This window comes from Gavialis gangeticus, unplaced genomic scaffold (assembly GCF_001723915.1).
Source record: "Gavialis gangeticus isolate Ggan-Ray unplaced genomic scaffold, GavGan_comp1, whole genome shotgun sequence".
NCBI classification, from domain to species: Eukaryota; Metazoa; Chordata; order Crocodylia; family Gavialidae; genus Gavialis; species Gavialis gangeticus.
Window position 1 is genome coordinate 54,292,896 of NW_017729034.1, and position 13,526 is coordinate 54,306,421.

The following is a 13,526-nucleotide window of genomic DNA, read 5'->3' on the forward strand; positions in this document are numbered from 1 at the left end:
TGTGTGATTATTAACTATTTTGATTTGTTTGTGTGTTTTGAAAAACAAAATATTTGGCAAAGCTTAAAAAAATATAAGCCTTTGTTCAAGCCTGAAGCTAGCCAGCTAACTTTTTATAGTTAGGTAGCAAAAAAAAAAAAAAGCTGATTTTTATTTTATTTCATTTTTACAAGGTGCTAAGAACCTGCAGCACCTCTTCAAAATGAAGCAACTTCAGGACCCAATCTTGCAAGGACCTCAATATGGACAGTTTCTTTCAGGGACCAGGGGCCTATTTTATTTATTTGATAAATAAAAATATGAGATTAAGGGATAGATCTTTTGGTGCTCATACATTATTGTATTGCTAACTACATTTTAGCCTACGTTTCATAAATAAAATCTGAATTTTTAGTCATACAGTACAAAGGACGGTGTCCTAAAAACAGTATAAATGTTCTGTTTCACTGACCATCTTCTTGCAATGAAATCTGTTTTCAGCGGATTCAACAGGAACTCATTCCCTCTATACTACCTATAAAGATTATGAATTAATGTTTCATGTATCAACGATGCTTCCATACATGCCTAATAATAGGCAACAGGTATGTTTTCTTAACTCTCACTTTTTCATAGTAATGTATTGTGTAAGATTTAAGGGCTGAATAATTTTTTCATTTTGCATTTATGTGAGTCCTTTGTAAAACAATATTGATAGTGTTTGTAAATTGTGAATGTTAAGAATTGGCTTTACAGGTATTACTGACACATTAGAATGCTTATAGAATTTTTTAATTAGTCTTTAATTCAGGAACTTCTCTCACTTTTTCCATCATATGATTGTATTAAACAACCGTTATCCTTTATTGATAGCTATGGAGAATAAAAGTTTTCTAAAACTTTAAACTTGACTTAGATCACTCATATGATTAAAGTATGTAATAAGGTTTTGAAATTATTCTGAATAATTTTAATTTTTTATTGCAGTTTTCAAATCTTTTATGAATCTGCTGTTTTAATAATGAATGCCTCACCTTTATCTTTTATGGCATTTGATGGTAGAGGCAGAAATTTGTGCAACAAACTCATTTTATGTCTGAAAAATGCTCAGTGTTTACATTACAGTTCAGAATTATCTTAAAGCATTAAGGATGGCTAAAAACAACACGGCATCCAAAGTGTGCGGAACCCTGAGTAAGGTTATTTCTGTCTTTGCCTGTACTGACTCATAAAATCATTGAGCATGAATATTCTTTTGCGATTGAGTTGAAAAAGAAAAGCACATTTGGTACAGCACATCGAACACTTAAGAAAAGCTAACAGAAGAGCTATTCATAGATCAGTTTGTTGTTGAACCTATGACTTTTTGCTCTAGTATTCTGTATCTGCTTCTGCAGGAGTAGGACATCTGCAGTGCTTTTGAATGACATGCTCAGCAATTGCATAATTTTTAGTTGTGCCAATAGCTAGTAGCCAAATACCAGCCCACCCTCACTGTTTGGTGACACCTTCACTTTTCTGAACCTTCATACATTTCTTACTGTGATGTTAGAGTCTTTTATTTAGTAAGCGCTGTGTAGTAATCACTTTGACTAGAGAGTCATCATATTTCATTCTCTGTCATTAAAATTTGCTTTGTTTAACCTGGCCTTACTTGTGGAAATAACCAGTTTTTCATGATTTAAAAACATACAGTACATTTTCCATAGATCCTTTATAAATTTAAAAAAGAAGAAATTGGAGAACGAGGTGATGAATTTCTATGAAAAACAGTTTCAAAGATATCACCATACTTTGTTATTTAATATAATTTGTAAAATGCAGATGCAGAATAGATGTTGCATTGCAGCAAGATATAATATACTGCATGAGCTTGGTTTCAAAAATAAATACTTTCAGAGGTCACCACAGGCACTGACAGGAGACAGAACCTTACTTGAAGTGTGTCATTTTATTGTTATTGTGTCTTTCTTCAGTTGCCCTCATATGTGAGCATAGAAAATCCTTTAACCTTGATCCACTAATTTTCATTATTGTTTGCTGCTTGTCACCAGCACTCCTGCATTGCTCAGCCCACCCCTACCACTGTCCTATTACTTCTTCCTTCATCTCCCTTTCATCCTTTCCCTGACACTCCCTTATGTGTCTTCCTTTCTAGGTAGATGCCCAATCTTGATATAATTCCAATATCTTCTAGTTTCAATTCCATGATTTTTCCCCAGCAACAAACACTCCCTTTCACGATGTTTTAGCAAACACCCATCAGTCTTTGTACCTCTTACAGTCTTGGTAGTCTTGGTACTTAGCAGCAGTATCACATTGTGATCCATGGTTATCTTGGGATCAGAATAATGTGGCCGTTTTCTAAGTTGAAGCAATATGCATTCCTGAAGACCCACCACATTATTTTTTCTAAATGCTGGAATCCAGCAATACTTGCACAGCATGGACACCTTCTCCATAAGGTGTGCCAGATGCACCCAAATACCCAGAATTTAGCCAGCCTTAATGTGTAAAAAGGATCATTAATAAATGTTTATCTTGTGCTCTTTCTCTGTGTAAATACCAAAATATGTATTGAAATATGCAATGTATCTACAGTGGTATCTCTCATAAGTTAGGAAGAAACCTGATTAGAATAAAGAGTGTTTCCCTTGAGACATCTAGGAGTCTCAAGACCACTGTTGCAATTTCATCTTCAGCACAGAGAGGCTTACAAGCCCTGTGGCATATAAGTACTTCTTTCTCAGCAGGACTTGGCTCATTATATCTACATACACAAGTAGGGAGAGAACAGGAAGCATAGCAACCTCTGTTTTTAGGTACTAACAGCAACAGAGGAGTCCAAACCATTTACATGTTGCACCAGCCTATGGGGCATATACTGATGCTGAAGTGATTGTGCCCTCACCATTCTGAGTTCAGCCTCTTGTGTTCACTGGTTGAGGTGTTGAGGCATTCTTCAACGTTTTGGAAAAATACCTCCAATGAGCAGGCAACAAGCTTTTGTTAGATTTCAGATACCTGTGAGCCAGAAATAGGCCACACCAGAACTGTCTGTTGCTTCTTCCAGGACTTAACTACGCCCTGCTTGGTCACTGATCAGGACATCCCTCTAGTTTTAGAGCCAGCAGGAGATCCAAAGAGCAAGGTAATTTTCACTTTGGCTGCAACATAGGCTGGGGCCTTCAATTCAGCTGCTCCTTCCATAGGACAGAGAGGATTACCAGCCCTGGTGTGGCCAGTTCCTTCTTCTTTTATTGGCCTTCTCTTCAACTTGTAGTTCAAGGCTTTCCCTTTAAACTTTACCCTTACAAAAGTCCCTTTCCAGATCATACCCTTGCAAGTTTCCTCTCCCCATATTTGCAGTCTGCTTCCGTATATATCGTCAGACCTGATTAATTCAAATCATTTCACACACTACATTTCAATCTTAATAAACAAAACCTAAAACCTAGATTAATGTGTGATTTCATTTAAACATAAGATTATTTGCTGGTGAAATCAGACACATACAGATATATATTCAACTCAGTTTAACCAGGTCTGATTTGAAAAATCATTTAGCATTTGTTTTCATTGTGTTGAAACATAATACAAATTGGAATTTTTCAGCCACTTATTTTAGATGCGTACTAAAATAAGTTTGAAGGTTTCCTTATCTGTACTGTCTCCACATTTCATCCCTGAATTGAATGAAGAATGATATTTTTAAGCCAATGATCACAACAAGAATCCCTTGTTGTTTCCTACGTTCAACCGGCAGTCGAAATTACACAGACAGGGATAGGTTGGTATGGCTTTACGTAGCCCGTAAGAGCACTACATTTTAAGATGGCCCATATTTTTCCTTCAGATACATTTTTACTTCTGAAAGCTAGAGTTAACTGTTGTGTTTATGATCTCCTGTTCAGTACAGTAACTAATATCTTTTTTAATTAAACAAACTGTGCTTTTCTAACACATTCTCCTGACTAGATTCCCTTTTGTTTTCCCAAATTCTTGTATACAACTGATTTCTTACTGACTGCTGACTACATTTTACTGGTTCATTTTTACATTGTACCATACCAAGCTAGATTTGATACTAGAGTGATGTCAGATTGTCTGGTGTGTCCTCTTTTGTGACTTGAAATACACTCTTGAGAAATGCCTAGTGTACTCTAGTATTTGGTATGAGTATCTTCATAATATGTTAGAAAGGCAAATGAATAAACAGAACAGACATGGAAATGGAAGAGGAAACTGAACTTGAAAGTGGCTAGGGGAAGAAAGCTGGAAAGAGAGATTAGGTGGAAGGGGCAAAGGTGAATGGGTAAACTTTTCAACTTAGCGTAGTTTCTATCAATTCCTCTTTCATTTTCAGTCTACTCTCATTATTTATGCTTTCCAGATAAAGTTTTCAACTTTTTTTTCTCCATTCAATAACTGCTCCTTCTGTTCTGAGCACTTCCCCCCCCATGTTCCAGTTTACCCACAACTTATTTCTCTCCTGCCCCTTTCCGGTTCTTTGCATTCTGACCCCTTGTACACAGACATCACTCTCTTGCCTTCACTCATATTGTGTTGCACTTCACTGACTGTGTATGCATGGTAGACATTTTATAATGGTAGCGTTACATTTGACTTTGTTTCAAAATGCCGAAGAAGTTACTCAGATGTCAACAAGCTTGGTAAGGTTTTAAGAATGTTGATTGACTTTAAATTCATATTTAATGTCTTTTGAGATGTCTAGAGGTTTAAGAACTTTAATGTCAACCAGCTTCCTTGTAAAGGACTACCATTCCCAATATAGAGCTTTTGTTTCAAAAACTCCTTAGACTTTTCTCTCAGTAAGTGACTCCCATTTTTGCTGAAAGCCCTACAATTATTTTCAGTTTAACTAGCACCTCCAAAAACATTTTATCATGTTTACAAAGAACAAGAATATGCTTACAAGATGATGGTTACCTTGGTAACGTACTAAATCCAATCTTACAAGTATGTTGCTGCTTTAACTTGCAGTTTAAATGCCCCCATGGAGAGGGACAGAAATAGGCCCAAGTGCTGCCCTAACAAAAAGGAATAATTGGCTAGAACCAGCTGCACAGTAACAGTAATATACACACTAAAATGTTGGTGTCCTTACAGTAGCTGTTAATTGGGAGGTCTGACACTAATTCAGCTACCATGTAACTTTGGACCTGTAAGGCAGCGATAACCTCTAAATATGAATTCGGGCTTGAGCATTCGCATATAGCTGCAGTGTTCAGCAGTTAAACAAATTACATTTTTCCTCGCCTATCTAATATAATAATAATAAATTCTTGATTATGAATTTCTAACGTAATTTATATGCAGTGAATGTACATCTTAAGTTGCTTAAGCAGTTGTTTATCATGGCTTTACTCTCTGATAAATTGGAAATATTACATTACTTATTAGACTGGAAATTAATATTTGGCCAATCTTTTTCTGGGTATTATCACTGGTCAGTCTTTTCCTTTATTAGCTGTACTGATATTTTGAATGCATTTAAAGGTTATACATTTTTGTTAATTGAGTGCTTCCAAACATCATTATTCGGACCTTGCCCTTGGCTTCTGAGTAACCACTGTATTGATGGGCACAATGAAACCTATAAATGCATCTCTTCTATTAATATTTGGCCTATTTTTGGCAAATGGAGTTATACTATTGTTTGCTATTGATATGTAAACAATAGTATAACTCTGCCTGTTTTTTTTAGATGTCTGAAGTATTATTTCTGACGTAACTAAGCAAGGCAAGTGATTTAGAGCAGTAGTGCTCAACCCCTAGCCCACGGGCTGGATCCAGCCTGCGGAGCCATGTCATCTGGTCTGTGGGCTTCCCACGGTTCTGGAAATTTGGCAGCATTTGGCAATTAACACTGCCACTACAGTGCTCCCAAATTTCCAAGCCCCACACAACTGCATTGGGCCCCAGCATGGGCTAGGCCAGGCAGGACCCCCCACAGTCACCAGATCAAGCTGATGAATTGCATTCAGTGTGCAGACAGACTTGGCACCAGTCATCCAGTCCATAAGGCAAAAAGGTTTGGGTGTGGCTGATTTAGAACAAAGGTCAGCAAGCTATGGTTCGTGGGTTGGATCTGGCCTGTGAATAGGTTGGATCCCTCCTGGGAAAGCACAGAGGATTGTGCATCACATAGTTATGCTAAACCTCATGTCCCCCTCAGCAGCACCTTGCTCCACAGCCTTCCCTGCTGCTTTTGCACTTGCTGATAAGAGTGTAGGTATCTGCAGTCAGGGTAAATTTATCAGTTTAGCCCAGTTTTTGTCATCGTCCGCCCCAGCCTCTTTCCTACCCAGTTTCCTATGGCTATAACTTGGGTAGAGTATGTCCACACAGTACTGCAATGCAGCTCATATAGCTAAATAAGCTAGTTCAAGTACTAGAAGTAGCATACTTTAGTTAGCACAGAACACTATACAAGCTAACTTTTTTACCTTTGATTTTAACGGAGTATGTAATATTAGGGTGGATTAGAAGAGAACTTTGATGGGGCTAATGCAGCTCTACTATTTCTGGTATTTAAGTTAGTTCGTTTAGAGCTAATCTGAGTATTTTTGTACTGTACTGCATTGCAGTGTAGGCACCCACAGTGGACACGAGCATTAAAATAATCTCTCCAAAGTGACACTATTTTTTAAATTAAGCTGTCAATTGTTTTTGCTGCTATGAACTAAAATATTGTTTCATAACTAACTCATTTAATGCCTGTTTCTCATCTGTAGCTTCTAAGGAAAAGGCATATAGGAAATGATATTGTTACCATTGTCTTCCAAGAGCCTGGAGCACTTCCTTTTACTCCAAAAAATATTCGTTCTCACTTTCAACATGTGTTTGTTATAGTCAAAGTGCATAATCCTTGCACTGAGAATGTGTGCTATAGGTGAGTAGATATGTATTAAGTTCTAAATGTGCTCATTTGACTCCAGTGGAACATCTAGCAATTTTATATATCCTTGAGAGAGTCAAACTCATTTTTTCTTCAATTTTAGAAGTAATTTTTAAAACCTAGCTGCCTCTTCTGTACGTACAGTAAATTTTAGTTAGTTTGCTTTTTTATGGGATTTCAAATACTGAATTATCCAGTAGTAGGGGTGCACTGATAGAGAATTTGAGGGCTGATACTAATAGCCAGTACTTAAGAAGGTATATTAGCCAATATTGATCCGACTTCTGATACAGTTGCATGCAGCTGGTAAGTGTGTTGTAGTGGAAGGGGAACGGGGGGAGGGAAGGGTCCTGTGGGAGGAATATCATTGCCCCCCACAGTGAGGGTGGGAGGAGGCAGGGGCAGGCGCTTCCCAGCCAGGGTGGGGCAGGTGCGGTCTGGAGTCACAGATTGTCTGGGTGGAACAGCAGTTTTCACCACTGTGTGCACCCTGGGAGGGCATGGTGGGGAGGAGGGACATGTGCCCCTGGATCGGGGCAGGCGGGCTGCAGCTGTGGGATGGAGGTGGGGCAGAGCTGGGCTCTTCTCAGCTGGGGCTGGGCTCCCGTAGCCCTGGCCTCCCTTCATGTGCCAGGAAGAGCCAGGGCTGCACCAGGCAGGCGGTGGCAGCTCTGGGAGCAGGGCTACCGTGAAATTTGGAGTGGCTTCAGCCCCCTCCGTAGCCCCGCTCCCAGTGCTGCCGCTGCCCACCCAGACCCCAGCCCCTGCCAAGAAGAGCACAGCATAGCCCCGGCTCCAGCCCACAGCTGCAGCACACCTGCCTTGATCCGGAGCACATGGCCTCCTCTCCCCCTGTGTCCTCCCAGGGTGCACGCAGTGGTGGGAGCCGCCCCCGCACCCAGTGAACCACGACTCCATCCCGTGCCTGCCCCATCCTGGCTAGGCAGCACTTACCTGTGCCCCCTGCCTCCCTCACCACAGGGGGTGTTAATCTGCCCCCCATGACCCTTCTATCCCCCCTCCCCTTCCACCACAACAGACTTACCAGCTGTGCACTGCTGGGCTCTGCTCCTTGCTGCCTGTGTGCTGCGCTGCAGTTGCACGCGCACACAGATATTTATCAGCCACTTCTGGGCGGTTTTCTGATGCAGCCAACTTTCTTTATATCAGAACTGATCCACTATCAAACCGATGTAACGGTGCATGTCTATCCAGTAGCGAGCAGATATTAGGACTTGGTAATTACAGGGGAAGAGGAGAGGTATGTTGGGGAATCATAATATCAGTTAAATTATGCTTGTGAATGAATTACAGTTATCATATATGTATTAATGGGCACAATATTGTAGACATACCTGAGGATGTGTAGATATGCTTAGGTGATCTATGGGTGTAGAAAAAGGAGGCCAGGTTGTCAAAATAAGAGTTATAAGTATAACAATGGAGATTATTTTGTTTTTTATTATTAACTTCCTTTTTTTAGGAAAGCAGTGTCCTTTAGTTGAGCCATTTTATAAGATGCTTAATATCTATACTTAGCATTATACAAGACTAATAAAAGTCTCTCTTCTGAAGTACTTACACTCTGTAGAGGCATTGGCATTAGGTTCCAAAATTAACAATGTGCCAACTCTTGCTGCCACATGAATTTGTGCTGCAAGTTCTAGGAAACTAAGCAGGATGAAGCCAGTTGATGATTTACCTGGGAGTACTTCAAGAAGCACCTCAGTGTTTCAAGAAAGAATTGTTGTTTTAGTGGGTAGACCTGTTCCTTTTTTTTAATTACTTGGTATTAAGTTAATGATTTAGCAAATTGCTGGGGCACACCATATCACTCTTTTGATAGGTCATAAAACCAAGTTGTTTGTCTGAACTAATTAATCCAGATCATATTTCATAAGCAACTTTTTTTCTTTCATGTGTGTTTGGTAATGCTTATAATGCGTGATCTTGTATGTGAATGTTTCAGTCATAGTATAAGTAGGCTCTCTGCTTAGTTTGTAGAGTATATTTAAGCCCTTTCAGTTAAAACAGCTTATAAAAATGTCAGTTGTGTTTATGATCATGTATTAAAGATGTTTTTGTTTGCCTTGGAATATCACTCCCTACATTTTTTTGTTTTTAGTGCTCCAAAATGAAGATTTAAGTTATCTTTCAATTCCATCGTTTAAGCTAGACAGCCCCAAAAAACCTAATCAAATGCTCCTATCATACACATGTACCTGTCACCAGTGGCCTCTCCCTCAGTGCCAGATTCATACTTAAAACCTGGCTGAGGATTGAAAGAATTGGAAGATTGGATATTTATTAGTTTTAGGGCCTCAGGGAATGTCCTTGAAATGGATGACAAACCTCTAAACTTAAACCACAAATGATCATGGCTTAGTAACTGAACCCTTCTCTAAATGCTGATCCTTTACTGCTTTCCAAATATCCTAGGTTTTATATTCTGAGTACTCTTAAAGCTGAGTTTCTGGCAAATTATGACATTACACTTATTAGTAGAGCTGAGTTGGAAACTATTTTCCTACCCCATGAAAGAGGTATTTCAAAACCTCTCCTAATCATTGGGACAAACCTGAGATGTTTCAATTTTTTCTGTGAAAAAGCAATGTAATATAATTGGCAACTGGGACTTGAAGTATGTTCCAGGTGAGTGTTCCGACTACCAGGCTACTGCCTATCCTGGGGAAGGTGTCTATCTGGTTTTGACCCAAAATTTTATCCTGGAGGTGCGAAATGTAGATGGAAGTTTTATGAAAATGGAGCATCCCCATGAAAAGTTTGTTTCACCAAATAACTATAGTCAAATACAATATATTTAGGAAATTTAGGACGGTCTCTAATTATTTTTACTTTTTATTTGTAAAGCTGAGAAACTTTAAAATATAAAAAAGTAATCTGCATTGTTCTTGCAATAGCAGATTTGACATATATAATGATTGATTATTATCTGCTTCCACAACTAGGCCAGGAAGTGAGGATGACATCCTCAAACCAGAAATCTAAGAGGTACATGACTTTGCAACTAACCTAGAACATCGCATCTTTCTCATTTACAGTGTTGGAGTTTCAAGATCAAAAGACGTGCCAGCATTTGGTCCACCCATCCCTAAAGGAGTAACTTTCCCCAAATCGGCAGTCTTTAGGGACTTTCTTTTAGCCAAAGTTATTAATGCTGAAAATGCAGCCCACAAATCTGAAAAATTCCGAGCCATGGCCACCAGGACACGTCAAGAATACCTAAAAGATCTGGCTGAAAATTTTGTTACAACAGCTACAGTGGATACTTCAGCAAAATTCAGTTTTATTACCCTCGGGGCAAAGAAGAAAGAGAAAGTGAAACCAAGAAAAGATGCACATTTATTTAGTGTTGGTGCAATTATGTGGAATGTGAATGCTCGAGACTTTGGCCAGTCTGCAGACATAGAATGTCTCCTTGGAATCTCCAATGAATTTATTATGTTGATTGAAAAGGAGTCAAAAAATGTTGTGTTTAACTGCTCCTGCAGAGATGTGATTGGATGGACATCTGGATTAATGAGTATCAAAATCTTTTATGAAAGAGGAGAATGTATTCTTCTTTCTGCAGTGGATAATTGTACTGAGGACATCAGAGAAGTTGTTCAAAGGCTAGAAGTAAGTATATTTTCCAAGAAGATGTGACAGAGTTTTTCTGCAAAATTATTTGTCTACTATCCTTTGACAGAGAACCGAACCCCCCCCCCCTTTTTATATGTTTATAGTGTTTCCCTTCTTCAAAGAGCTTCACAAACATTAAACCTCACAACACCATGTGGAATAAATAGCTATAATTAGCCCATTTTTATGGGTGAAGAATCTGATGCAGAGAATTTAATTGAATTGTACAAGACTGCAGAGGGTTTTGGTGTTAAACCTAGTATTAAAACTTGTGTTCTTAGCTCCCATCCTTGTGGTCCTGTGGTCAGAACCCACCCCTCAAAACACTACTATGTTTTGCTTTAACAAAATAAAAATGCAATTTTGAAACGTTCCTTCCTACAATGGGGAATCCCTTTATGTACATTTACATTAGTTATCCCTGTACATTAAAAATCCCTTTACGTTAATTATTTTGCCTTGGATAATAACTTGCATAGAAGCCTGAACTGTACTGGAGAGCTGTCAATCTACCTAACTGACTGGAGGAAAATGAAGGCAGTTAAATCAATTAAAACCAGATATCAGAGCCAATAGGTGGAGTTATTCACATACTCTGTGCCCCCATCATCAAAATGTTTTGACCTATAGCTGTTATAAATGGGTTTTGAAGGACTGTAGGGTATAAAACGCTGATGTACCCACACTCCTATTTCAGTTAGACTTTGACCTTTTAGCCATTGTTTTAATGAGCTTAGTGGTGTCAGATTTTTATATTGAATTGAAGTGTCCATGGGGGATGGGAAATCACTAGACCTAATTTTATACAGACTGATGGATCTGAAGCAGACCCCATGAGCTGGCTAGCACTAAGTTAATGTGACATCAACTAATGCAGATACTGCAAAGCACTGTGCCATCTTTAAAATCAGGATTTTATGCTTAGCACTGCAAAGGATCAGGTCCCAAATGATCACCTATCATGTCTGATGATGCTTCTTTCAGAGGAGATTGAAATCTTGGATAATATTTGTATGGTTGTGGTGTTGTTGTACAAATATTTTTGTTCTGAAAATTAGAAGAATATTATGTTTTACACCTTGATTCATTGGTCTAAACTGACTGTTACTTGGGGAAAAAAATCTATGAATTGGCTCAGCTCTGAAGAAAATAAGGTCAACAGATGAACGTTAGTTTCTGATGTCATTGCCACATCATGTAACAGAATTTTGATGCGTTATTTATTATTCTTTGAATTGTCCAATATATGTCAATGCATTGAGAGAAAATTGAGGACTAAGCAAGCTTGAAAGCTGTATATATTGATACTCTAAGGGAAGACATTCTATTATATACACTATGTGAAAAACACTTCAATTTTCAGAACATTAATTTAAGGCCTATTTATAAAAACTAGATTTTGAGGCTAAACATTGCAACAAAATTAATTTGCTTTGATTTGAATTACTTTCAATTTCAGTTAAATCTGCATAGTACAACACTTATTTGTGTCTAACTTGAGAGTGCTTTAAGGTAAAAACCATATTCTGGGCTAAATAGCCTCTTGGCCTTAAGCCTCCAATTTAAGGACAATAACAATTAAGGAAAGGTTATCAGTAACTTAATTTTGATAACCCTTAATTGCTTCATATTTTTGTTCCATTGAACCATGTCGTCCCCTTTCTTTCTCTTACCCCTGCCTGCAAACCCCACATTTATTATAAAAGCTCCCTTTCTCTTCCTCCTTTCTCTTCTCTCTCCTGTTTTTTTTCCTCTTTTTTACTGGGTGCATATTTTTCCTTCAAAGTTACTTTGAAAGCTGCAGCACTACTGGTATTTAAAGCCATCTTCTAATGACAAATGCATTAACCACTCAATCACCACATATGTATACATACATATATCTAGTTATCTATGTAAGATAGATATCTCTATCTGGACAGAAAGCATGTGCAAGGGCATGCGCTGTGATGCAAAGTAGTGGCACAAATTTGTACCGCTACTATTTGTGCCATTGTAGGCGCGCATCCTTGCACATCTGGATGTGGCATTTGTGATTTATCTACATCAGCATTATGTGAGTGCAGCACTCATGTCACAAATAGTCATATCTAGATATAGACATCTATAGATCAATAAATAGATAGACAGATATAACTGTTTGTGACGTGAGTGCTGCACTCACATAATGCTGAAGGAGGGACCTCTGGCTGGATTTCTGAGTGTGCTTAGGATGCTCTGATGCTACTGATGAACTCTTTAAAAAATGAAGCATAACAAAAATGCATCTGAGGTGCAAAAATCATCTTTAATACAGTACCAGTGGTCACATTTCTCATCTCGTTAGCATATTATAAATGAATCTGAATATTTTCTTAGGGCAGTGGTGCCCAACCTTCTGGTCCTATAGACTAGAGGAGTGATGTGGAGTTGGTCCATGGGCTGGATCCTGTATGGGGTTGGCACATGGAGTTGGTCTGCAGGTGAAATCCAGTGTGCTAGTGACACTGAATGCCTAACTGGCAGTGTGTTAGAGAGACCCTACATAGGCACAGTCTAGCATGTAGAGCCACATTATGTAGTATGTGGGGCTTCCCAGGGGTCCAGAAGTTTGGAAGAAGGGGAGTGGCAATTAATGCTGACACATCCCTCACTCCCAAACTTCCAAACCTGTGGGAAGTCCTGTGCACTGGATGATATGGCTTTGTGGGCCAGATCTGGCCCATAGCACTGTCTTGTAATAATAATTGTAATAAAGAACAGTTAGCCTTCTCCAGTTCTTTGTGCTTCCAGCTCAAAGCTTTCAGTTCATAACATATGATTAAGGACCTATGGAATTTGAGGGGGCTGCCCACCAATTTTGCAGGCAGAATGCAGAGCCCATCAGACATTTTGTGGGTATAGTGCAGTGGGCCCCCCATGCCTCCCACTGGCCGAGGGACCCCAGTGGCTCTGCCTCTCGCCACTGATTGGCTATGAGGGCTGTCCACCATGTGACCCCCCC

At 39.0% G+C, this 13,526-nt stretch overlaps 1 protein-coding gene across 7 annotated transcripts in view; it reads left to right on the forward strand.

Annotated features, from left to right (window-relative positions):
- Positions 1 to 13,526, forward strand: part of SIPA1L2 (signal induced proliferation associated 1 like 2) — a 324,678-nt gene that overhangs the window by 185,386 nt on the left and 125,766 nt on the right. For 5 of the 7 annotated variants that reach the window (XM_019526878.1, XM_019526880.1, XM_019526883.1 and 2 more), the window contains exons 8-11: positions 481 to 584; positions 3,053 to 3,130; positions 6,738 to 6,895; positions 9,964 to 10,540. In XM_019526878.1, coding sequence (XP_019382423.1) covers positions 481 to 584; positions 3,053 to 3,130; positions 6,738 to 6,895; positions 9,964 to 10,540 — 917 coding nt within the window. The remainder of the gene's footprint in view (positions 1 to 480; positions 585 to 3,052; positions 3,131 to 6,737; positions 6,896 to 9,963; positions 10,541 to 13,526) is intronic. The other 2 variants (XM_019526881.1, XM_019526882.1) reach the window with 1 other exon arrangement.